At 37.3% G+C, this 24,733-nt stretch overlaps 1 protein-coding gene across 1 annotated transcript in view; it reads right to left on the bottom strand.

The window, feature by feature from the left end:
* Window positions 1-22,840, bottom strand: part of zmym4.1 (zinc finger MYM-type containing 4, tandem duplicate 1) — a 33,078-nt gene extending 10,238 nt beyond the window's left edge. The window contains exons 1-14 of the mRNA XM_051137357.1: window positions 22,288-22,840; window positions 21,630-21,744; window positions 16,312-16,869; window positions 16,020-16,072; window positions 15,750-15,914; window positions 15,102-15,174; window positions 14,731-14,968; window positions 14,496-14,625; window positions 8,162-8,377; window positions 7,930-8,080; window positions 7,726-7,841; window positions 2,026-2,280; window positions 418-568; window positions 119-294 (exon numbers count right to left, since the gene is read on the bottom strand). Coding sequence (XP_050993314.1) covers window positions 119-294; window positions 418-568; window positions 2,026-2,280; window positions 7,726-7,841; window positions 7,930-8,080; window positions 8,162-8,377; window positions 14,496-14,625; window positions 14,731-14,968; window positions 15,102-15,174; window positions 15,750-15,914; window positions 16,020-16,072; window positions 16,312-16,869; window positions 21,630-21,744; window positions 22,288-22,743 — 2,853 coding nt within the window. The 5' untranslated portion in view covers window positions 22,744-22,840. The remainder of the gene's footprint in view (window positions 1-118; window positions 295-417; window positions 569-2,025; window positions 2,281-7,725; window positions 7,842-7,929; window positions 8,081-8,161; window positions 8,378-14,495; window positions 14,626-14,730; window positions 14,969-15,101; window positions 15,175-15,749; window positions 15,915-16,019; window positions 16,073-16,311; window positions 16,870-21,629; window positions 21,745-22,287) is intronic.
* Window positions 22,841-24,733: the final 1,893 nt, after the last annotated feature.

Raw genomic sequence — 24,733 nt, 5'->3', positions numbered from 1 at the left:
ATACTCACTGTTAGTTAAAAACCATATCCACGGCATAAAGTCTAAAAAAGTAATGCTGCAGCACAAAACAGTCTTGTACACTGTTTTTCAGAATAAACCAAAAGAGACAGAATATTACCTTACGCAATAATAAGGTGTGTTGTGATAAGCATAAACTCCCACAGAACTCCTGCTCTACATTATCAATAACTTCAGTAACCAGAGACTGAGCGGATCCGCTACAGTAAAAGCAGTTGCGACAGTGTTTCTTCCCCCAGCGCTTGACCAGGTCATGTTTATACAGTAACTTGCATCCTGTATGGGAATGAACAAACAAGTAATTGTAACATCATAAACCACAATTTGGGATCAAGACGTGCATGTCTGAAGCAAAAAGAAAACATGCTATATCATCTTAATTTTGCTCTTAGCACTTACCCTCACTGCAGAAAGAGCGGTCAATCTTGTTTATTCTTTTCACCTCCTTGACAACTTTATCAATCTTGCAGTATTCACAGCGAGCCATGACATTGTTGATCTGTTTAAACTCCTCAACACAACTGTTATCGCAGAAAGCGTACATTTTCCTCTGAAAGGTCATGAAAATATGCAACCAGTTAGGTTTGGGGTCAACTGCTCATCGCTGACAACTACAAACTACTGTTTAGATTATTAAATTGTAAGAATGTTAATTATAAACTTTACAATACAAATATAAATATGTGATATATGACCCTGGACTACAAAACCAATCTTAAGTAGCACAGGCATATTTGTAGCAATGGCCAGCTATACACTGTATGAGTCAAAATTATCGATTTTTCTTTTATGCCACAAATCTTTAGGATATTAAGTAAAGATCATGTTCCATGATGATATTTTGTACATTTCCTACTGTAAATTCCTCAAAACTTAACTTTTGATTAGTAATATGCATTGCTAAGAACTGGAGTCCTATTATTTTGGCCAAAAAAAAAAAAAAAAAATTATCGATACAGGTTTAATAAATAAAATATGCAAATATATTTAAGACTTATAATTAATAAATGGCATCCAACTTTATTTCTAGCAGGTCTATTTTGTGCTAAACATATAAAATTAATATGAAATAGGAAATAATACATACTTTTTTTTTCTCCATGGTAAAGACATCTTTGTATTTTTTTTTTATTTAACAGATTTTTTCTTACATGTTTTTTTCGTAAGCAGCTTAACAAAATGTAGACTGCTATTTAATGAATGGCCAATATATCAGCGTAATGGCTTTAAAATAATGATTATTATCAGTAATCTGATAAAGGGTAATTTGCACATGTCATCAAATTATAAATGATAGTAGGCTGTGTTTTGTAACCAGCCTTACAAAATCTAGATTGTGAGGTAATAAATGACCAGTACATCAATTATTGGCTTTAAAATAATTATTGGTATCTTAATCTGTGCATATTGTTGCATGTCATCAAAGTATAAACAAACACACTGCAGTTTACAATTAATGGGATCAGGGCTGCACGATTATGACAAATCATAATTGTTGATTATTACCTTGAAATTGTAATTGTGATTAATAATGATTATCACAATTTACACTGAATGATGTTTTGAATAGCTTTATACCATTGTTTAAAGCACTGCAAGCCACATTTTTATATATAGTTTCTTTTTTAAATATTAAAAAATAAGTAAAATTTGAAAAATTGAAACAGTGGGAAAAAAAACCCTTAAGATAACCTGTAGAAAAAACACACCACCACATCTTAAGCAAGCAGAATAATGTGATTTTTTTTTTTTTTTTTTAATTGGGCCTTTGAACCATTACATAATTGTGGCATCTGTAATTGTGATCACGATTAGAAAATCAATTAATTGTGCAGCCCTAGATCAGGCTATACTACAAAAATGAAGATACCCTCCAAATTATGTGCGGATCTGAGTTAATCTGAATGGAAATCCATTTGAAATTTTGGAATTCCATTCATCAGTATTTTCAGATAGTACTGATGCCTGTAAAACACCCACTCTTCTAGTACCAGTAAACAAGAATACCTTGAACTCCAGCAGCTCTGGTCTGTGGAAAAACGTGTTCAGACACTGAGAGCAGGGGATCTTGGTGACCGTCTGCACCGGACCACTGGAAACATTGGTCTTCGCTGATGAGGTGGACTCTGGGGGAGTAGGTTTAGGGGTAACAGGTTTGGGGGCAGCAGGTTTTGGGGTAGCAGGTTTTGGGGTAGATGTGTTGTTGCTTGTAGAGGTTACAGTATTTACTGGCATGATAGGTTTTGTCTTGCTAAAGGACTCCTGAAACAAAGAAAAAAAATAAAATATTCAAATAGGTCTACTTCTGTACAAGGACATCTTTAAGGTGACCTATTATGCCCCTTTTTACAAGATGTAAAATAAATCTTGCATATCCCTAGAGGTTTATGTGAAGTTTTAGCTCAAAATACCCGACAGATCATATTTTATGCCTTGTTAAAATAATTTTAGGGTGCAGTGTTTGTGTTTGTCCCTTTATAAAAGGAAATGAGCTGGTGTTCCTGGCCCCTTTTCAGAAGAGCTTCGGCATACCGGCAACAGCAAAACAGGACAATCTCACATACTGAAAATGTCAAACTCTCAGTTCAGCCCATATGACCCTGGACTACAAAACCAGTCTTAAGTCGCTGGGGTATATTTGTAGCAATAGCCAAAAATACATTTTAAATGGGATTAATATATCATACAGCCTTGGAAAACAATCTAATAATGCGTTTAATGGATTCTCAGTGGTATTGTGCCAGTTATTCAACACCGGCAAATTACTTCGAGGATTTTTTAAAATCCAGCACTCAAATAACAGAGGAATCGTGACAGTTCTAATTACTTCCTCTGGAGCTGTCGTTCACGCACGAAGCATTGTATGGATCCCTCTTTCAGAACCAACCTTTGCGAAAATACAGTGTTAAACTGACCCTCATTTGTGAGGGAGTCCTATGTAAAATGGTTGGCACACACATATAGGAATTTACCAATTTTTTTTCTGGGACATTTTCTGTCCTCAGCTGCTCAAATGGAGGGAGTCTATGGTGACTCCTATGCTCATCGGTGCATCCCAAAACACTACACTTGTATCACCAGCAGCTACAGCAGGGTTGCCAGGTTTTCAAACAAAACCTGACCAATTGCTACTCAAAACTAGCCCATTCGTGTTTTGAGGGGGGTTCCCCAATAAAAATTACGTTCCGGGCAAAAGAAAAATTAAAAATACATGTTTTTTTTTTGTCAGGGTTCCCCTGGTAAATTCGCACTGCAGGCGCTAAATATGGGGTCGCTTCAACATCAAAAACTTTTTGTAACTTTTTTGTAACAAAAAGTTTTTGTAACTTGATGAAACGGTGATATGATACAAAGTACAAAGTGTAGTGTTATAAATGTACACACATATTTTTAAAAATATTTAAAAAAAAGGATTTATGGTGGGCTCGCGAAAAGGGTCCATTGAGCAGATATCATCACACATGGGTGGGATTTCACCCTGCAATGACATCAACGTTGAGAAATCTAGAATGGCTTGTTATGAGAGACTGTTTCTGCTTCATTGGAATTATAATAAAAAAATAATTGAGTGGATATTTTACCATAGTCTGGTTGTTTTCACACACTGTGGCTACACAACTGTGTTCAAACAGCTTATAAAAGTTAGTTTTGCATTACAGAACAGCTCTGTTCACAGTTTGGTGCGTGTCTCTTTAAATGACAATGAGCTGCTGCTTACCCCACCCCTCTTTTCCGTGGGCTATTAACACCACTAGCCGTTCACAAAAAGTCTTTTCATAAAGTAATGTGCTTTGGACTAAATAACTATTTCACAGAAATCGCAAGTCGCTACCATTAGGGCGCTATACAATCAAATATATTAACAGGAACGGCGATTTGCAAGTACTCATGAAAATACAAAGTGTGAGACTTACTACTTTTGGAGGTGCAACTGGATCACGAACAGTGGGTACTGATCCATTCTTGAGTATTAACCTTTTCGCAAAACCTGCCTTGTATTGTCCCTCATTCAGATAGCAGTCCGAGTTAAAGTGATTAGCGCAGACATAAACGAACTTGGGTATATCTGGTGGCGCTTTACCACCAAAAATAAAACTAGACCACTGCGTCCTCAGTGGCTCTGAAGTCGGGAGAAAATGAAGACTCTTGTGTTCATTCCTACATCCAACTACAAAACAGCGGTACTGCCTACGAGACATTGTTGTCGCTGCAGCCAAAGCCACTGGAACATGCTGCAACGTTTAGCCAAAAAAGCGTAGCGGCTAATGCTAACGCAGCGGTAAGCAGGGAAGGGGACCGGGGGCTGGTACTTTAATGGATGTAAATGGAGGAGAGGTTTCACTACGCCGAATAAACAGCTATTTTGAGGAAATAAATCGACAGCCTGTTCGATAATCTTTAACATTACTGAACAACACTGTCAGGGCTGTCGAGTTCTATCAAAAGTTTGGAGCAAGAGGATGAGCCACTCAAATATTTGCAGCAGCGGCCCCTTGACCACTAAATTCTCTCAAGTTCAGTTTTACCTATTGTTCATAATTGACCAGCACAAATAGAAATTATAACTGATAAACCTGATAAAAGACAGACACATTCATCCAAATTAAATAAATTTTATATATATATATATATATATATATATATATACACGTATCGTAAGCAGTGTTGGGTTACTCAAAAAAAAAAAAAAAAAAAAAAATTAGTAGTTATTCCTTTCAAAAATATTATTATTACACTTCATTATTACTTTTTTTTTTTTTTTATTTATTTCCCAACAAAATTTTTCTAAAACGTTACTAACAATGTACTGCCATCTCAGAACTATATATGCCTAATATATGCCTCATCATTTGACCAAAATCCACACTGGATCACAGTCAGAAGTTATTACAAACACTCAATGGTGACTGAAAGTGATATTTGAGTAAAAGTGTTGTATTAATCTCATTAATTGTGTAGCTTGAAGATAATTGTAGCTATAATTTCTCTGTTAGCTGTATACGATTATATTTCATGATGAATTTTTATCAACAGAATTCTAACGTTTTCGAACAAGAATTTTAATTTTAGTAATACAATTTATATCATGATCAGAGGGATGTGGGGTGGGCAATCCATGGAATGCCAGAGTAAAGTAATGCCATAACTTTCATAATGCCTTACATGGTAACTTTAATATTATTACTGAAATCTTATTAGTAATTAGTTACACTACTGGTTACTGCAATATTATTACTGTAACTACTTACTGCCCAACAATAGTTGTAGGTGTTTGTTGCACATTTTGATGCCTTGATCAAAGGGCTAACGGGCTCTCACTTAAAAGCACTGTGCCTCAAGGCCAGCCTTTTTCACCGTTATCATGGATGACGGCCTTCTGTCCAGAGGCAAACTGTTCCTAGATTTAGTTTTGTTCAAACCCACCATGAAGAACACACTCACTGCATCTGCATTTGCACTCAAGGCATCAAAATCTGCAAAAACACGCGCGCACACACACACACACACACACACACACACACACACACAGCTTGACATACATGCTCAGGGCAAGTTCTGCAATCCTACTGTATTTGTACAGTATGTACATTGAGCACTGCTGTTCAGTTGACTTGTTTTGGGCCAGTTTTCTTTTTCGGATGCATCTGCATTTTTGAAATATATAAACATTTTATTTTATTTGGATGAATGTGTCTTATCAGATTTACCAATTTATAATATCTCTAGTACTTAGATTCAGGTAGCCAAAGCTAAGCTAAAGCTTCTGGTTGCAAAGCAGAGTTTGACTGCATCAGTAATAATTTAGCTATATTCTTCAATATCAGCTTACACTTCTTTCAATCTTTGATCACAGGCAAGTGATTTAGTCCAGGAATCACAAAATCAAAACCCAAAAGGGGTTACTTACAGTATTCATTGGATCTTGCTTTTGTGTGCATACATGTTGCCTAGTAATAAACGTGCTTAGGTAATTTATGCATAAACAACTAAATTTAAATTTCTGATAGGCTGCTAGGTGTCATTTCACTCTGTATTGAGACAGCTATGAACTTGGCAGAGAACTGCCCTCCGTGTGCCTGCGCCTCGTCCATTAACTGTATAGGAGGACAAGTTATCCCTTACTTCTCATCGTGAGAAATACAAGGTATGGCATGCGAGCGTGTGAACTGATTGAAATGTGTCTCTCACGGCGAATGTGCGAAACTTGAAACCCTGAGACTGTTTAGTTTTACACTAAACAATACTTTTGTTTGGAACTATATGTAGATTTTACCTTGATAATACTAGATGTGTAATATTGTGTACTGTCTAAAAATATTGACGTTTTATTTCTTTGGTTTTCAGGTTTTACCTGAAGACTTAAAATGTAATGACCATCATGTGCTTTATGGTGATATAATGCATTTTAATGAATAAAGTGAATCATTTAAAATAATGTATTATATTGGGTGTGGGTGCTGTTTAATGGGCAAAAAAAAGTTCTTCATATGGCTTCCAAGTTTTAATGGATTTTAAATGTAATGACTTAACTGCTCTGTAAAATGATAACGCTTCTCAATAAAGGTGTGTACATATTTACACATATATGACCGTGTACCACAAAACCAGTCTTAAGGGTCAAATTTTCAAAACTGAGATTTATAACCTGAATGCTGAATAAATAAGTTTTTACTGATGCATGGTTTGTTAGGATAGGACAATGTTTGGCTGAGATATAACTATTTGAAAATCTGTAATCTAAGGGTGCAAAAAAATTAATAATAAATAATAAAAAATAAACATACAGAGAAAATCACCATTAAAGTTGTCCAAATGAAGTTCTTAGCAATGCATATTACTAATTAAAATTTAAGTTTTGATATTAATGAATTTGTGGTCCACAGTCACATCTAATCTTTCTATGGTTTATTATAACAAATGAATTCGAGATACTGGCAGAGTATCTGAGTTACCAGCTGTAAAGGCACAACCCTATTCTGGAAAAGGGGGCGGGAGCAGCAGCTTATTTGCATTTAAAGAGCCATGCACAAAAACAGCATGTTTGTGCTTCCACTCAAAATGATAAAATCAATGATCTGTGGGGTATTTGACATTGTAAAAAGTGGCATAATAGGTCGTCTTTAAGCACTGCCAATGAAGCTGTTTTTTTTTTTTTTTATGTACAGAATAAAATCGAAACATTTGGAAAAACAGCAGCTTTATCTGCACAACGGTGACCAGCAATTTGTGCTCTTTTTTTTTTTTCCCCTCACTCAGTAAAGCACATTCTGCACACTCTTGTTATCTCTTCTCTACTGTAGTAGCGAGATAAACGTATTTATTGACATTGCTGTGATTATACGGTTGGTTGCGGTGCCTCACGTGACCCCGGTAAGCCGGTAGGCTTTCCCCAATGTTAAGTATTTCAGATCCTCTCATCTCTACAGCTACTCGAGTGCAGAGAAAATGAAGGACAGCGTACAACTGGCAGAGGGGGGAAATATGCTAATATGGGACAGACGGTCGTGGTTGGGGCTTGATAAATCAAAACGATTTGATAATTGAGACCGTTTAGGTTTTCTGAATAATAATAATAAAAAAAAAATTGACTTAATGTAGGTTGGTTGTGTCCACACACCGCTAAGACACATTTATATGCAAACACCATGTAAAAGTGAATTTGGCATCTGATGTCCCCTTTGTATTAGAGAGATCAGTAAACTCTACCTGATATGACACTACGCATGAAAAGGAGCAGAAGTTTTGGATGGTTCCGTCAGACATGGCTAGATGGTACTGAGGTGATAGTTTAAGCTTGCAGCTGTTGCATTCCACCGGAGCACCTTTTTTGCACGCAAAGGAAAAAGACAAAGACATTTGAGTATACATGATAAAAAGAAGATTATTAAGAATGCAAAATCTTAATGTTACCTGAAGAACTGACAGTCTGAACTTTATTCGCTGTGACACAGGAAACCGAACAGAAAAGCTCCCTGATTCCGTCCATGTTCGGACAGTCCACCATTTCCGCAACCGGGCGCATGGTACGACAAATTTTACAGGGGACAGGTTTCAAACTTTTCTACAAAGAAAGATTAGTTTATTTAATAATGACTTCCAACACATTAATTGACCGTTATTTTAGTTACTCATTTGCTATTACCTTTTTGAAGCCTGTGAGGCAGTTTTGTCTGCAGAACTTCATAACACTGCCTTCTATCTGCAGAGACGGACACTGACTGTCTGGGCCATTGCATAATCCGCCACAGTTCACACAGCTGTTCACGTTCAGCTTATTGGAGGAGCGGAACTGGTTGAAGCAGCTGTTGCTGCACAGCTTATGGACGGTGCCCATTAAGTTCACTTCGTGAGTGTAAGTCTATGAGAAATACAATTGGAACATGCAACATTTTAGATCTTTTAAAGGCTTTATTTCTATATAGACCTTACAGGCAGTCACATGGAATTGTCACAGACAAATAAAAGAACTAAAACATCAAGAAAATGTTCAGAACAATAGTGTTTTCTACAGAACTATCAAGTAATAAATGTAGCACAAGAACATCCAGTCAGTTATGAAACTGAATATTTTTTTTCCCCAAATCTACACTGTATAAAGTTGAAAGACAGCAATAATGGATTCAGCATATTAGAGATATAAGACATGGGGTCATAAAAACAGTAAACTTGTTCATCAGTTTTGATTACTGGATTTCACAGACCAGAGCCTGTTGTGAAAATCATTGTGTCCGTTCTTTCATTCACATTAAACAAAATACCGATTTAACATACGTGCAATGCTTTTATGACATTTTTCCACCGTGTTGAGACATTTCACATCAGGTAGGTAAAGACCTATCAATGTGGGATGCGACTGTGAGGAAGCCAAAAGAAATAATGTAAGAAGCCTTAAAAGAAAGAATATATGTTTGCAGTTTATTTACAGCAGTGTACAATATAATACAGACAGAAAGACAGATCAAATAAAAGAAAGACAGAAGGTCAAAACCACATTTTTGAGCACACAGTCACAGAGCTTTGTGCCATTCCTGGAAACAATTCCTGGTCAACTGAAGGCACAAGTGCACGTCGCATGCCTGGCATTTCCACGGAGTCTGCTGCTTCTTTCCATTCACTGCTTTGCAGTGCACACAGATTCGCCGACCACTGGAGGCAACTTTTCTGGCATCAGTGCTCAGCGGAGCTCCAGGAACGGGCACGTGGTCACTGCTGGCCCGTTTCTGTGGGATTTTCAGTGACACGCCACAGAGCTCTGCGATAAGCTGCTCCATAAACTCCTTGTGGGTCAAGTTGCCGTATAGCTCCTTGTGAATAGTGTAAGAGTTGGTGGCAGCAATGTCCAAGAAGTGCAGGAAGATCTTTCTGTACCACTTCAAGGTTTTGTGCTGTGTGGTGTAGTATTGCAACAGCTGATCGGACAAGTCGACACCCCCCATGTATTGGTTGTACGCAACAACAGGTGCGGGACAGGGAAACGCCTTTACGCTCCATGCGTCTTGTGTTTTCACTCTCCTCTGCACGGTGTCTCCTGTGTAGGCAGGATGGATGGTGGAACACACAGACACCTCTCGTGTGTCCAGCCACTTCACGAACACAAGCGGACCGTTCCGAATCCATCTGATGGATCCCCTGGGGGAATTTTTAGTTAGTGAATTAGCTGCATTTTGTGGGCTGTTCTTCCTGTAGTCTCTGTAGGTTCCGCAAGCGCCAAACTTCTTGTCTAACAAGTCTGTTAGGAGCTTTGGACTTGTGTAAAAATTGTCCATGTACACATGGTACCCAGATCCCAAAACTTTTTTGTCCAAGAGAGACATCACAGTATCATACGGCAGTCCATTGCCTGTGGCCACGCTGTTCTTTCCAGTGTACACAGAAAAGTCAACAGTGTATCCATTGGACGAGTCCGCCAGGACAAACAGCTTGAAGCCCCACTTGGTCGGTTTGGCTTTCATGTACTGTGTCATTCCTGTGTTGGCTTTGCATGCCACCATTCTTTCATCCACAGCTAAATTTCTTCTAGGATGATATATGGTTTTGCATGCAAGACGGATCGTGTCCATGAGGGGCTTGACTCTGAAAAGCCGGTCGTATTGATCAGTGCCCTTCTTTTTGTCATTCTCCTTATCTGCAGCTGGGTGACTCATGTGCATGTTCCACGAAATGGTGCGGTACCTGTCCCTTGACATGATTGTGGCAGGAAAAGGCACAGAGAAAAGACTACCCTGCCGCCAGTAGTCATTGATGGAGCTCAACTTCACCATTCCCATGTAGAATACGAGTCCGAAGTAGCGGTACATTTCGCTAACGCTGACATCTGTCCACTTGTATTTGCGACCTCTTGCAAGTGACCTGGCGGCCTGGGCATTTGTGTTGTAGCACAAAGTTGAGACAGCATTTTCAGTGAAGAAGAGCTTGAATAGAGTGAGGGGAGTGTATGAATCAGTTGACCACAGCTGCGGTCCGGGCTCCCGCGCGGGCACAAATCTCAGAGTCTGTGGAACCAGGTCGACTTCGGTCTCTGCTTTCCACGTTTGAGCACACTGCTTGTTTGTCCTGGCTCTCTTTGCAACAGGCATCTGCTCACAGTCATTCTCCTCATTTCTGTTTTATAAAAAGAAAAGGAAAAACTTTAAGCATGATGACAACAGGATCAATTTTTTTTGTACAGTACTAATAGCTAATATTGCACACTCATAGCAAGAACACATGCACAATTATAGCACACAACAAACATTTATGCCTGATCAGACATTCACAAACAACCTACATTGACAGGGTCTTATTTTACAGTAAATATAGTAGTCAACATTTGAAGTGGATCAAAACCTCTCAAAGTTGTCCTAAAACCAAAACAGTTTTGTTCTTGTCTTAGGACAGCTATGATGAACTCATCTGATTCACTTTAAAATGTTGCTACTGTAGTATAAAAAACTACTTTTCAAAAATTTGGGGTTTCTTTTGTTTACCAAGACTGCATTTATTTAAACAAAACTACAGTGAAAATACTAATATTGAAATTTTATTATAATTTCTTTTATAATAACTTTTTTTCACAATTTATTCTGACAAAGCTGAGTTTTTAGTAGCCATTAATCCAGTCTTCAGCGTCACATGATCCTTCAGAAATCATTAAAAAAATGCTGATTTGGTGCTCAAGAAACATTTCTTATTATCAGCATTGCTTATTTTTAGTTCAAACAGTGACATATTTGCAATTAATGAATATAAAGCTCAAAAGATTTAGCTTTTATTTGAAATAGACATCTTTACTGCTACTTTTGACCAATTTAATGCATAGTTGATGAATAAAAGTATTAGCTTTCAAAAAACTAATTCAAAAAAAAAAAAAAAAAAAAAAAAATTATCCCAAAACTTTTGAACAGTAGTGTATTAAACAACACTTAGATGTAACGAAAAGTTATATTATGTCCTATCCTATACCCAAGACTAAAAATATAGTAAATTAGTAAAATATGTACATGCTTTTTTAAAATAACATGTTAACTAAAAATATGAATGACTTACTCATCAGAAAGGACATCCTCTTTTGGATCAAGTCGCTCTTCAAAATGCGACCATTCATCATCAGACTCCTGCTCCTCTTCTGAGGAAAAGGTGACTTCTTCATCGCTGTCCAGGACCGTCCCAAGAGCTTCCTCACACGTGCAGTGTGCCATCTTCCAAAAGCGATGAAAAGTGAATGAATCGGATGAAGCTTGAAGCTATTTTTATCACATTTGATGGGGGAGCTTTTACCATGTATGAATAGCGCGCTCTGCGGGTGGGGATGAGCCACAAAAACGGTTCCTAACCAAACAATAATCGTTCGCATACATAAATAAAAGGTAATATAGCGAGTTGGATGCTTTTTGTTTTTGTTCTGTCTTTACAACGCACCGCTCCTATTGATATCTATGAATCTCTTCATTGTGCAGCAGCCCTACTCACCGTCGCTTGACTGACAGCGGCAGCTCTCCTCACACGCGCAAAGAGAGAGAGAAAGCGAGACTCTCACAAACCACGTAGAACGACGCGCTGGATTTAAATTATATATATTTTTTCACTATCGAAATGACTACGGTCGTTTATTATTTATTATTTCAGCCGGTCGCATCCTTCGGCAGATGGAGGATAAGAAGCAAGCGGTAATCTCATTGGCTAGCGCTCACCTATTACCGGCTCAGCCAATCAGCTTTGCCCAACGTAGACAATGTGATTAATATTCATGAGTCGGGAAGCCTGTGAGACCCCAGAGCGACAGACAATGCGCTAGCCTACAATATACAACCTACCTGAGGAAAGATGCGAGCAAAAGTCGTCTTTGGAAGTAAATATGTTAAACAGAGGAAAATATTTTACATTAGCGCGTTTTTATTAGTAGTATTGATCTTTTTTTTTAAAGAAACACTGAATGACCATTGTCAAGCACCACCACCAAGATCAGTTTAATATGAATGCACACTTTTCATATATTTGCATTCATACATGCTTGCCACATTTTAGCTTAGTTTTTAATAAAGCATCTATAAAAGCATGCTTGCATTTGCATTAGTTATGATTTCAAAAGATACACGCTATCAGTCAAAAGTTTTTAAACAGTAAGATTTTTAATGTCTCTTTTTTAAGCCTCTTCTGCTCTCCAAGCCTGCCTTTACTTGATCCAAAGTGCAGCAAAAAACTGAAAATTTGAAATAATTTTATTTCATTTTGTATTTTCAATATTTAAAACATTTTTCAGGGATTTTTTTAATGAATAGAAAGATCCAAAGATGAGCATTTATCTGAAATAAAAAGCTTTTGTAACATTACACACTACACCATTCAAAAGCTTGGAGTTAGTATAATTTTTTGGGAGGAAGATTATAGAAATTAATACTTTTATTTACCAAGGATGCTTTAAATTGATCAAAAATTATAGAGACATAATGTTACAAAAGATTTCCATTTCAGATAAATGCTGTTCTTCTGAACTTTCTATTCAAAGAAACCTAAAAAAAAAAAATAAATAAATAAATGTTTTTGAGCAGCAAGTATTAGAATATTAGAAAGATTTTTGAAGGATCATGTGATTTTAAAATGTATTCAAATAGAAAACAGGTATTTTAAGTAGTAAAAATATTTCCAATTTTTTCTTTTTTGGCTGTACTTTGGATCAAATAAACTAAAGCTTGGTGAGCAGAAGAGAAAAAAAAACCTTATAAATCTTCAACAACTTTTGACTGGTAGTGTATGAATGTATTGCTTTGTGAAGAGAAGCTACTGAGATTTTAGATCTTTCCCAAGCTACTACATTACGCAGTAATATAAAACAGTAATGTAATTGTAACAATATTAATTTAGTAAAGATATCTAAATTAAAATGACATAATATTACATAATACACAAAACAACCCTTGGTTTGGATAAGAAAGCACAGTAAAATATATTCCTCATTATGCACAAGTTATTTAAATATCTTCTATATGTTTATAGACATTAGATACATTACGTGCCAAGATAATTTTTTTTTTTTTTTTTTAATTTCAAGAAAGCAGAACTTGCACCTTGGTTGTTTTCTGCATTTCATAAATGTAAACTGTGTGTTATTTTGAGTGGCCAGAAACGAAAGCAGTTTTGCAGTACAGTCTTCCTTATATCTGCATAACATTAAATAAGAGTACCTCAAGTCATTACAGTTGTTTTAATAATAATAAAAAAAAAGAACTGAAATTAAATTAAAGACCTGGGGTTCACTGAGCAAGTCAAATGTTACCTGATGTGTAACTGCTATAACAGATTTAATGTACAAAAAAAAAAAATTCTAGACTGGATCAAACTAATCAAAATGTAATTTATTACAAAAATCAAAAGAATTATTTGTATTTTGTGTTGTCTTGACATTATACACCCAGATCACCTCAATTTAAGGCCTGTTCACACCAACATGTTTACCATTAATATTCAGTGCAATTTGCTTAAAAACTAGTGAGCCCTGTATACTAAGAACTGTGCATCTTTCAGTTTCCTACTTGTGACAGAAGAAAGGAAGTAAAATGTAAATTTAGTTCCCTAACTGGAGGAAACGAGAAATGGTATACATATATATATATATATATATATATATATATATATATATATATATATATATATATATATATATAAGTAGACAAAAGCATTATGAGCAGTGGCAGCTCAGGCGCTTTTATATACATTATTAGATAAATGCATATTTTATAGGTAGATAAAAGCACAATGAGCAGCAGTAGTGCTGCCGTATGTATTTGCACAAGTACATGAAAGCATTATAAGGGCATGTAAACATTCATATCACTTTGAATGAAGTAAAACCTGTTTATCCAAATTAAAATGTTTACATTTGTCTTGTTGTGAACAGGCCTTTATTTAGGGGCAAAACATGATTTATTTTACTGGTCGCATTTTCAGTACCAGCAATCCAGGTGGAGTAAACACCTGCATAGATAAAGATGGCCACTTACCATTCCTGACTTCTGACACACACTGCACTTGAAGCTTAAAGCGCTGATGCATTTCTGACTGCAGAACTCCTTCACAGTCCCGGACAGGTCCACCGGGGCACTGATCACATCCTTTGGGTCAAGAATGTCTCTGCAGGGAAACAAGTATGTTGTTATGTTAGGTCTTGTAATTCAGTTGGTATGATGTTAAAAGTTACATTTAAGAAAAACATGACAGCAAGATTTGTAGGCATACTTGAGGCAGTGGTGGCATTGTTTCTTCTGAGGTATCTTGACCACCACATTAGAGGTGCTACAGAGACACTGAGGTGAACAGTAGAGTTTAGGACAGCCTTTGCGCTGGAAAGCCGTCTGTCCCTTTAAGAGAACTTTGTTACATCCTGTGCAGACCACACCAATTGGATTGGCAGGGGCCAAAGAACGCAGGGATAGTGTAGGGCTTGGTGCTGGCTTTGCTGGAGCAGCTGCTGGGACTGTGGTCACACAAAGAAAAATATGGAAGAACTATAACATGTAACCTTAAATTACATTGCGCCATTTATCGTCACATCTATTCACCCACGTAGTAAATGGTAAAAGAATATAATATAATATCAGGGCTCATACCGATGGATGTGGAATTTCCTCCTACAGAAAAAACTGCGCTAATCTTGATCGCATCAGATGTCTGAGTGAACTCCTGAAAACATGAACACAGTGGAAAAAAAATCTTAAAATACAAATTTCAATTAAACATTTTATACCTTAATGGGACAGTTCACTCAAATATAAAAAAATCTGTCATTAATTTAAATAATTTTTGTTTTATTTGCACACAAAAAAATATTCCCATAGCGTCACAAAATTACAACTGAACCACTGATGTCTCATGGACTATTTTAACAATGTTCTTACTACCATCCCGGGCCTTAAACACGGTAGTTGTGTTGCTGTCTGTGCCGGGTCAGAAAGCTCTTGGATTTCTTTCAAATATCTTAATTTGTGTTCTAAATATGATTGAAGGTCCTACAGGTTTGGAACAACATGAGGATGAGTAATTAATGGCAGAACTGTCATTTTTGGGTGAACCATCCCTTTAACAGTACCACTGATTAAACCTGAAGCAATGTAAATTTAGCTCATGTTTTCATTGCCTGTCATATGGTTTGGCTTGTTGTAGTTATTTCATTCATCTAATTGGTTACTTTGCATATTAAAAAAACTTTTAGCCATTCAAACACGGTAATTTTGGGTTCATTTTCCAGTTCAACTCACAGCTGCTGTGTCTGGCTCATCTTTAATGTTTCCCACTGAGCCCAATGGCTCCGACGCGTTCTCATACTCCTCATCCATTGGCTCATCTTTCACCTTCACTGGTAGGGCAGCAGAGAGCTGGGCCACTTGAGGTTTCACCTCGGTTTTTAACTGAGACTCTGTTTGCTGGATTTAGAAAGAGAGGATTTCAGTGTTAGTAGTTTACTTCCTCCATTGATTAACAAACAAACTCAGTGAACTTCAATGATAAATAAAATAGTTTGCACTTACCACAACAGATGGTTCTGTTTTCTCTCTTTTTATTGGTTTAGAGCAAGACTTTCCTGTTAAAAGTAAAAACGACAAAAAAAAAAAAAAGTCAAGTCTGTAACTCAATTCTATTTGGTTAAATTGTAATGAATAAATAATATTAAATGATACAGCAACATCATGCAGTATCTAAAAACATGCATTTCATTAATAATATAATGTTATCAATACACAGAATCAATAACCCAATATTAATAATGCAAAGTCATTTCAACAAGGCACATCTAGTAACATGCAAAAAGTTCACACCAACCTGCATCATCTGATCCATCTACCTCCATCCTCCCATCGCAGTCCTCAGTTTGGTCCACAGCTATTGTCATTTCATTGGTAAAGTCTTCAACTTTAGCGATCACAAGCTCTTCTGAATACTGTGCCGGATCCACTGCGATCTTCCTCTCTTCATTCTTCTCTACTTTTCCAGCGTTCCTCTGCTCAGAGTGTCCCTGTGCACAGTTTTCATCTTTATTCTGGTCAGATTCACTGGCCTCTTCTGGTCCGCTCTCATGGTCCACACCCGTTTGCTGACTTAAATCCAGATCTTCCACTATCTCCTCTTGAAGCTTCTCTACCCCCTCCTGCTCCATCTGTTGGCTTCCCATAAGGCTGTTTTGAAGGTTTGCTTCATCTACACCAGCCTCAGTGGCATCCAGCAGGAATGACTCCACTGCATCTGGCTTCACTTCTGAACCAGCTGCATCTCCTGGAAGATGTTCCGTCGAATCCTCACTGGCCATTGGGACACGTGCGGCAGACGTAGAGCCCAGCGGTGAAACTGCCTCTGTAGACTGTGAGGGGCCAGACTTTACTTCTGAAAGTGAGAAATGACGACATTTATCCACAGGGCGGAGTTTAACAATAACAATGGCCCGGGGCATTCCATCAGGCCTGTACTGTATTTACACAAATCACTAAAGAGTGTTTTGACGACGCCTCATCAATTGGCCATTTGGCGGCAATTTATGTAAACAATACCTCTGAACCGAACAGAACTCGCAAATTGTCCTTATTATTGCTGCTGAAAATGGTCAATTATTGTCATGTTTTAGGCTGTACTAATTGGTCAGACAGGAAAAAAAAAAAAAACATTGAGTACTACAGGCTGCAAAAAGTTTTAAATCAGGAAGAAGAGTGCAAAAAAAAACAAAAAAAAACAAAAAAACCGTGGCATAAGTGCAAACCCTCTAAGCAGCCAATTTTATTTAGCATAAGTGCAATGCAATCTTTTAAATTAGTGTTATAACGTTACATTTTTGAGAAACTCTGCAAGTACAAATATAAAATCTAACGATTTCATTGAAGCACAGGTTAGAAAATTTAACGCAGTGTTATGTTTTGCTGCGTTTTCTAACAAAACTGGTTTAAGATGAATTAACAGCATTCATTGATAAAGCTATTTTTATTCACGGAAAATAATACACAATTAACTTCCTGTCGTTTTGAATGAAAACAAAATTCAATGAACATATAAACGTTGCAATTAACTAACCGTATTTGCGGCAGCAAAAAGTTAAAAACTGATTTTAAAAATCCTTAACGTTTTATTTCTTTCACAGTCTTAGGGATGAATATATTCCCATTGCTGTGATAGTTTATTTGCAATACAAAAAATATTTCAAAACTACTCTAATGTTACCATTTTAAACCAAACCACCCTCCACAATGGACTTTAGTCTACTATCTGCTGCAGCAAACGTTTCTGTACTTTAGCAACTGCTGCACATAGAATCTAGTCACAGGATTACAGACATGCATCTTTGGCTAGTATTGTCCCAGACTGATCATGCATGCCATACAATACTTCAAAATCTCAATAATGCATTAATTCTTTGTTTTATGTTACATATGCGCCGTTCTATTGTCGTTAGCACGCTATTCGACGGGAATTGCACAACAAAACTCTCCAACATGAGGATTTGAAATAAAAATGCAAAGCAAGTTGTTGCCAGACCGAGCGAAAAAAGGTGAAACACGCTGCAGGGCATGCATATTTTGCAGCGAATCTCTGCAGAGATGATAAACAACACGCGGGCCAATCTTTTCAACAGTTTAAACACTCACCTTAAAACTCCTGGCGTATTCTTTCAACAATCCCTCCCAAAAGACAGTCGATAAACAACCTCTGCAAGACGCACGGTTGATCACTGCTGAATTAAAACACCAAAATACTGCAAAAGTTGATGAAACCGAATGAACTAGCTGCTGGATGGACTCGGTGGCTCTCCCGCGAATGCTCTTCCCCCCTCCGCGTGCAGCAGTGCATTATGGGTGAGGCACACAATACGGGTTGTTACCATAGGTATCGATTCATTTGCGCAAATCGGTTCTTTCGAGCGATTCGTTTAAATGATTCAGCCGCTCTATTGATTTTTAGTGTTCGTTCGTACTGATTCGGTTAACGTGGATGATTAAAAATATCCGATTAAATAAACGATTGTTTATCATCAGTATACATGTGCTCATCAAAAAAAAGAAACGGCCTCTCAATTTCAACTGATTTTATTTCCATCATTTTTCCGAACATGTGTCAATGTTCTGAACATCTGAGACATAAACTGAACAACGTTTACAAGCATGTAAGAAACATTTAAAAGAGGGCTTGCACTCTCACAACTCGTTCAGTAACCCGGATGCGCGGTCATATTGGTGATACTCGGATGTAAACAACAGCATGAATTGCACAGTTAATATATTACTGAATCTTGTTCTGCTAATTTATGCTGTGTAAACCATAAAAATATGTGTGGAAGCTGCTAAATCATATGGAGAAGGACTTAGTAAGCAGGAAAGGGCATGATATTTTGACTAAAGTTAATAGGTGGTAAAGATAGAAGCAATATTAATTAAGATTTTAGCCTAATATCTCACCTTCCTGACCTGAAATGATAAGAACAAATGCAAATGTTGATTTGATTTTTGCCCTGGAAATCCCAGTTCAGTTTGGCCAACCACAAAGGTCTTTTGTTCCTCAGACAGTTTTTCGCACTGTTCTCTTTGATTTGTTGTAACTTTTGGCAGCGTCAAGTACTCCAAATGTTTTTTTTTTTTCAGTCTGACCGATCAGTACAGCCTAAAACATGACAATAATTGGCCATTTTCAGCAGCAATAATCAACAAAATATGCATGTTTCATTCATTTCAGTTGCTTTGTTTACATTAAGTGCCGCCAATATGGCCAACTGATGATATGTCGTAAAAACACTCTGTAAGCCCCTGAACAAAGAGAGGGTCAATGTTAAAAGTAGCAGCCATTAACACATTTAAATAATGGAACTAACCAACAAGTTGATGGTCCATACTGATTTCCATAAAAAACCAACTAAAACGAACAGATATTAATATTATATCAGCAAATTTTAATTTTGGATGAACTATTTCATGTGTTGTGTGTGTGTCTGGAATAACAGCACTACTGCTGGCCAGTTTCAGGGCAGTTGCGGTGCGGTTTGTCTCCAAGCATTTCAGGAAACGATGGCAGCACAGGATGCTCTAGCAGCAGAAGCAGCAAACCAACCTTGAACAATACCCTTGTGTACTTATCAGCCTTCCTGCAGCTCAAAAACAGCATGGTGCTAGCAAGAACTAAGTCATGAGTTTGATTACCATGGAAAGCAAAAACTACAATCTGAAAGTCTGAAAGTCACTTTGGATAAAAGCATCTGCCAAATACATCAAAATGTAAATGTCAGATTTTGAGAAAGCTGTTCTAAGCTTGGAGGCAGACGCTCGTACCTGTATTATTTGATCAGAGCTAGCACTGAAAACAGGGCTGAGTATTCATTCTGAAAGTATAGTGATGGTGGTCTCTGATCTGATAAGCCCATTATCATCAGGTAAAGCCGTCAATGTGCCCTTGATTAATGTTTGTTTGAGATAAGATTGGTTTAAAGGACGTATTTTTTCTCAAAGAGCACATTCTGGAAAAACAGTTGACAACTATTCTTTGCTCATGCCATAAGTTGTGTCTGTCATCCACAAACTAAGAATGCACCACAATGAGTTGTATTAGCAACATTTGTAAGTTTGAAACAACATCCAACCACTACGCTTGAGTTTCTCTGTGCCCAACCACTAGAACATGGAAATAACTTTTACTGTACTTCTAATTACACAGAAAAAAAGTGATGTGCTTCCTCAGTATTTTTGTCTTATGTTCCAGTACATCTAAAGATTCTTAAATCAAAATATGTTACTTGAGAAGCAGAATGATTTGTTTTCTGTGGAACTGATCTAAATTAAATGAGTTCATGATTAAAACAAGAACAAATATCTGCCAGTCAGCTTGATTAAACAAGTTAATGGTAAGATGAGCAGTTTCTGCGATACTTGTTTCACCAAGAGGAACTACAAAAATAAAGATGTTTTTTTAAACATCTGTAAACGACCCTTTCACAAACCACACCTCACTCAACTTCAACATAACACAGCTCACACAGCTCTTACGGGTCTGTGAATGTGAAAACATGTCTCAACGGGTAAAAGTAAGCTACTTTCAATAAATGGTCCAACATATTATGAATTCTTTTAACTTGATGTTTAGCTTACCTGTGAAGAAGTTTGTCATAATGATTGAAAACCAAACATACAGTTTTTAAAGACTACATTTTACTTTTGTACACTACCAATCAAAACTTTTTGAACAGTAAGATTTTTAATGTTTTTTTTTTTTAAAGTCTCTTCTGTTCACCACAGACTGCATTTATTTGATCCAAAGTACAGCAAAACAGTAACTGCTTTCTATTTGAATGTATTTTAAAAAGTAATTAGTTTTCGTAATCAAAGTTAAATTTAATTTTTCAGCATCATTACTACAGTCCTCAGTGTCATAGGATCTTTTATAAACCATTTTAATATGCTGATTTGCTGTTAAAGAAACTTAAAAAAAAAACTTTTTTTAAACTATTATTAATATTATTTATATTTAAAACAGTTGAGTACATTTTTGAGGATTCTTTAATGAATAGAAAGATCCAAAGATCAACATTTATCTGAAAAAAGCTTTTGCAACATACACCATAGCATTTTTTTATTATGAGAAATTATAGAAATTAATACTTTTATTTAGCAAGGATGCATTAAATTCATCAAAAATTATGATAAAGACATAATGTTTATTATTACAATGTAATAATGATAATAACAATAATCAATGTTTTCTGAGCAGCAAATAATATTAGAATGATTTCTTAAGGATCATGTGACTGGAGTAATAATATTTTAAAATTGACTGTCTTTGCAGTGTTTTGGATAAAATAAATGCAAGCTTGGTGAGCATAAGAGACTTCTTTAAAAAACATTAATAATCTTGCTGTTCAAAAACTTTTGACTGGTAGTGTATGGCTTCAACAAAAGCATATACCATCGATTAACAAGATAGGAGTTCACAACAGGATTTAAAAGGTTTATCAGGTATCGATTAAAATCAAACAAATGGTGTTTTTACTTTTGGAACCTGTTTGTTGCACAATATTGTGCTGCATGCTGGATACATACCTCGAAGCTATGTAACATCACTAACAGATACAAATACAAGACACAGATAATCATTGTAAAAAGAGACAAACTGAAAACCTTTGCTTCTGAAATGACTTTGTAGAGTTTCAAAGGATGACTCCATGTCCATGGTTTTATGGCTTTCCAGGTCTGATTGTATCCCTACATGACTCTGAATGGCATGTGATGTTTTCTGCAAAGATTTACAACATGCAAGCAAAGTAAGAATTCCTCCAAAAAACACACTGCACAAAATTAATAAAATAATTTAAGGTTAGTAAACTGGAAAAGCATCATAAAGGTAACCAAAGCAGATTACTGTTAACAAAATTCTTAAAAGCAACACGGGTATTAAGACTTCTGTAGCTTAAAATAATGTAAATGATGTCTCTTACTCAAACATGTAATAGAAAACCCATAAATGATTTAGGTTATTTAAAAAATCCACAGCATGCTGGGACTGTGGGTGGCGCCATTATTTTAGGTGCGCCGAGTCTACACGCCCCCGGATGTCGAGTGAAATGTATGTCTGTGACTGACTTCCCTTACTAAATTCATCGTCTGAGCCTGGGACTGACAATCCTGATTCTGCTAGTTAACTTCCCTCGGGCACTGCTGCATGCATATAGTCGGTGTCCGTGTCACACTCATCCACTCATTGTACTGCTGCGACAGACTTATCAACATCCGTCTGTGTTGCTGCATCAGTCATAACCGGAGAACACTGTACACTTACTGACTGCAGTGAAACTGACAAATCGTCCGGTTCCTCCGCAAATAAGCTTGAACTTTCTTCTTCACCGGCTGCGGCGTCATGACAAGCGTCAGCATCTTGTGTTTCTCGTCTCTGTTTTCCCCTGTGTTTCACAGCGCGGATTTCACTCGATATCCGAGGGGGTTTAGACTCCTTGTGGAGAAAGATCGACGGTACGGCATTTGGTTTAAGCCTACGCTTATAACCATCAGCACCTGCGAGCTCTTTCATTAGCTGTCGTCTACTAAAAGCCTCAAAGGCATCAGGGCTAAAGTGCCGAGAACAGAGACGTGGGTCTTTAGGAAGGTTTATTCGTCCACAGGCATCTTCCCATTCTTTTCTCCTCTTCTCATCACTAGGAAAGCAGTGGAGACTTACATCACTTCCCTTGTTGCCCTTCGACTGAAAATTACAACCAAAAGCCGCACAATGTGGCATGGTATCAGTATTTCATTTTCCCAGTTGTGCTGCGGTAAAAATAGCAACAAGCATTGCTAGTGGCTCATGAGTGCAACCACTTGACGTCATCAAAGCAGAATGCACTGCGCAACTAAAACAATGGCGCCCCCCATAGTTCAAAATATGCACTTTCAAGGGTTTTCAACTACATATTTTACTAAAGACATCATTTACATTATATTAAGCCATACAAGTCTTAAAGGGGTCATATGACCTTGCTTAAAAGAACATTTTTTTTGTGTATTTGGTGTAATGCCATGCGTTTAAGGTTAAAAAAAACCCCATTATTTTTCACATATCATACACTACTGTTGCTCCTCTCTGCCCCGTTTTCTGTAACGCATTGATTTTTACAGTGCATTCACACAGGGCGTCGGCGTCAACGGCTCTCGTTAACTTTGAATGGAATGGCGTCAAGTGTTGTTGAACTAAATTGTGGGTCCGCTGCGTCGTGTCACTGGCGTTGAGCACCAATGCAAGCATCAGCCAATCAGGTCGCCTTACGGTGCATTACTTGTCTGGTGTTACTTGTCTGGTGTTGCATGAACATGAATAGCTGGCGTCTGCACTATTTGCATAAGGCGATCTGATTGGCTGATACCTGTTGATTAAAAAGTTAAAAGTTTTTCAACTTCTGCCACGAACAATGCCAGTGGCGCAATGCAACAGATTCACAATTCAGTTCACCAACGCATGACGTCACCCATTCAAGGTAAATATGTGTGTTCGATGACATTAGCCCGTTGCAGGGTCAAAAATGGACACGTTAAGTCGGACACTATCTTCTCCTGGTAATGATGCTCACGCGGTGTTTGCACAATCTATCACAGATGAAGTAGAATAAATGCAATATTGAATATTAAATGCGAAATTGAATGCTCTGAACTTCCTACTGCGGTACTTGATGCCACACATGACAGTCACGTGGCGTTGACGCCGTCCCAAGTCGGACAAAATTTCGAACCGGCATGCATTGCTTTCGATCTGCACAGCCTTAATTCGAACGCAACCAATGAGAAGCATTAACACTGACCTCCTGTGAATGCACCATTATGCAAATACGCTAGCCAATCTTGTTCATGCAACACCAGAAAAGTTATGTTATTGGCTGCTTTGAGGGTCACGTCAGCACCAAGCTTCAGACACACCCTCCATCAAGCGTTGATGCTGACGCCCCGTGTGATTGTACCGTTACAAAACTCATCGTTCTGAAAAGCGCAGTGTGCTCTGAATGGCCAGCTATCCAGTGCATTGTGACTAGCCGAATACCTTATGATGGAAATGTTACGCCCCTTACCATATGTGGAATATCAGCTTCCAAAGCTATATTGACCATGTACAAGTTTCTACAGGAAAGTTATGGAAGTAATGGAAGCAGATCGGGGCGTTTTAAAATCAAATTACCTGACTGGATGACGTAGCAATGGTAGGTTTAGGGGTGGGGTTAGGTAAAAGAGATCATTTTGATTGCATGATTTAGAAACACCCACAAATTCAGAAATGCCCACTTTTGCTCTGCGGAGAACTCAATAGTGATGGGAAGTTCGGATCATTTTACCGACTCGGACCTTTGAGTCTCGTTCAGCAAAATGAACGAATCTTTTTTCGAATCATTTCGTTCATTTTAGCAAAATAAAATTAAAATGTTACCTGTTACCTCCCTAACACATCTACTGCTTACACAAACGTTGATCACACTTCAAACAAATCAAAACTATAATGCTATAAGAAACAGAAAATATTAATTCATTGTTTACCTGGGTCTTTAATCTATGATTCGCTCACCTCACCTCTTATCTGACAAGTTTTCGGGTTTGAGTCGTTCGTTCATCACGTGACAGCCCCATAAGGTGAACGAACGACTCTAAAAACCCGAAGACTCGAAACAGGTGTACTAATTCCAGTACAGAACCTAATAGGATGTTGTGCATGCGCGACTGAACGAATCACTCCCCGAGACGACTCGTTC

The sequence above is a fragment of the Labeo rohita genome, chromosome 19 (genome assembly GCF_022985175.1).
Source record: "Labeo rohita strain BAU-BD-2019 chromosome 19, IGBB_LRoh.1.0, whole genome shotgun sequence".
NCBI lineage: Eukaryota > Metazoa > Chordata > Actinopteri > Cypriniformes > Cyprinidae > Labeo > Labeo rohita.
Note: the sequence above shows the minus strand (reverse complement) of the source record. Positions and strands in the feature narration are given on the sequence as shown.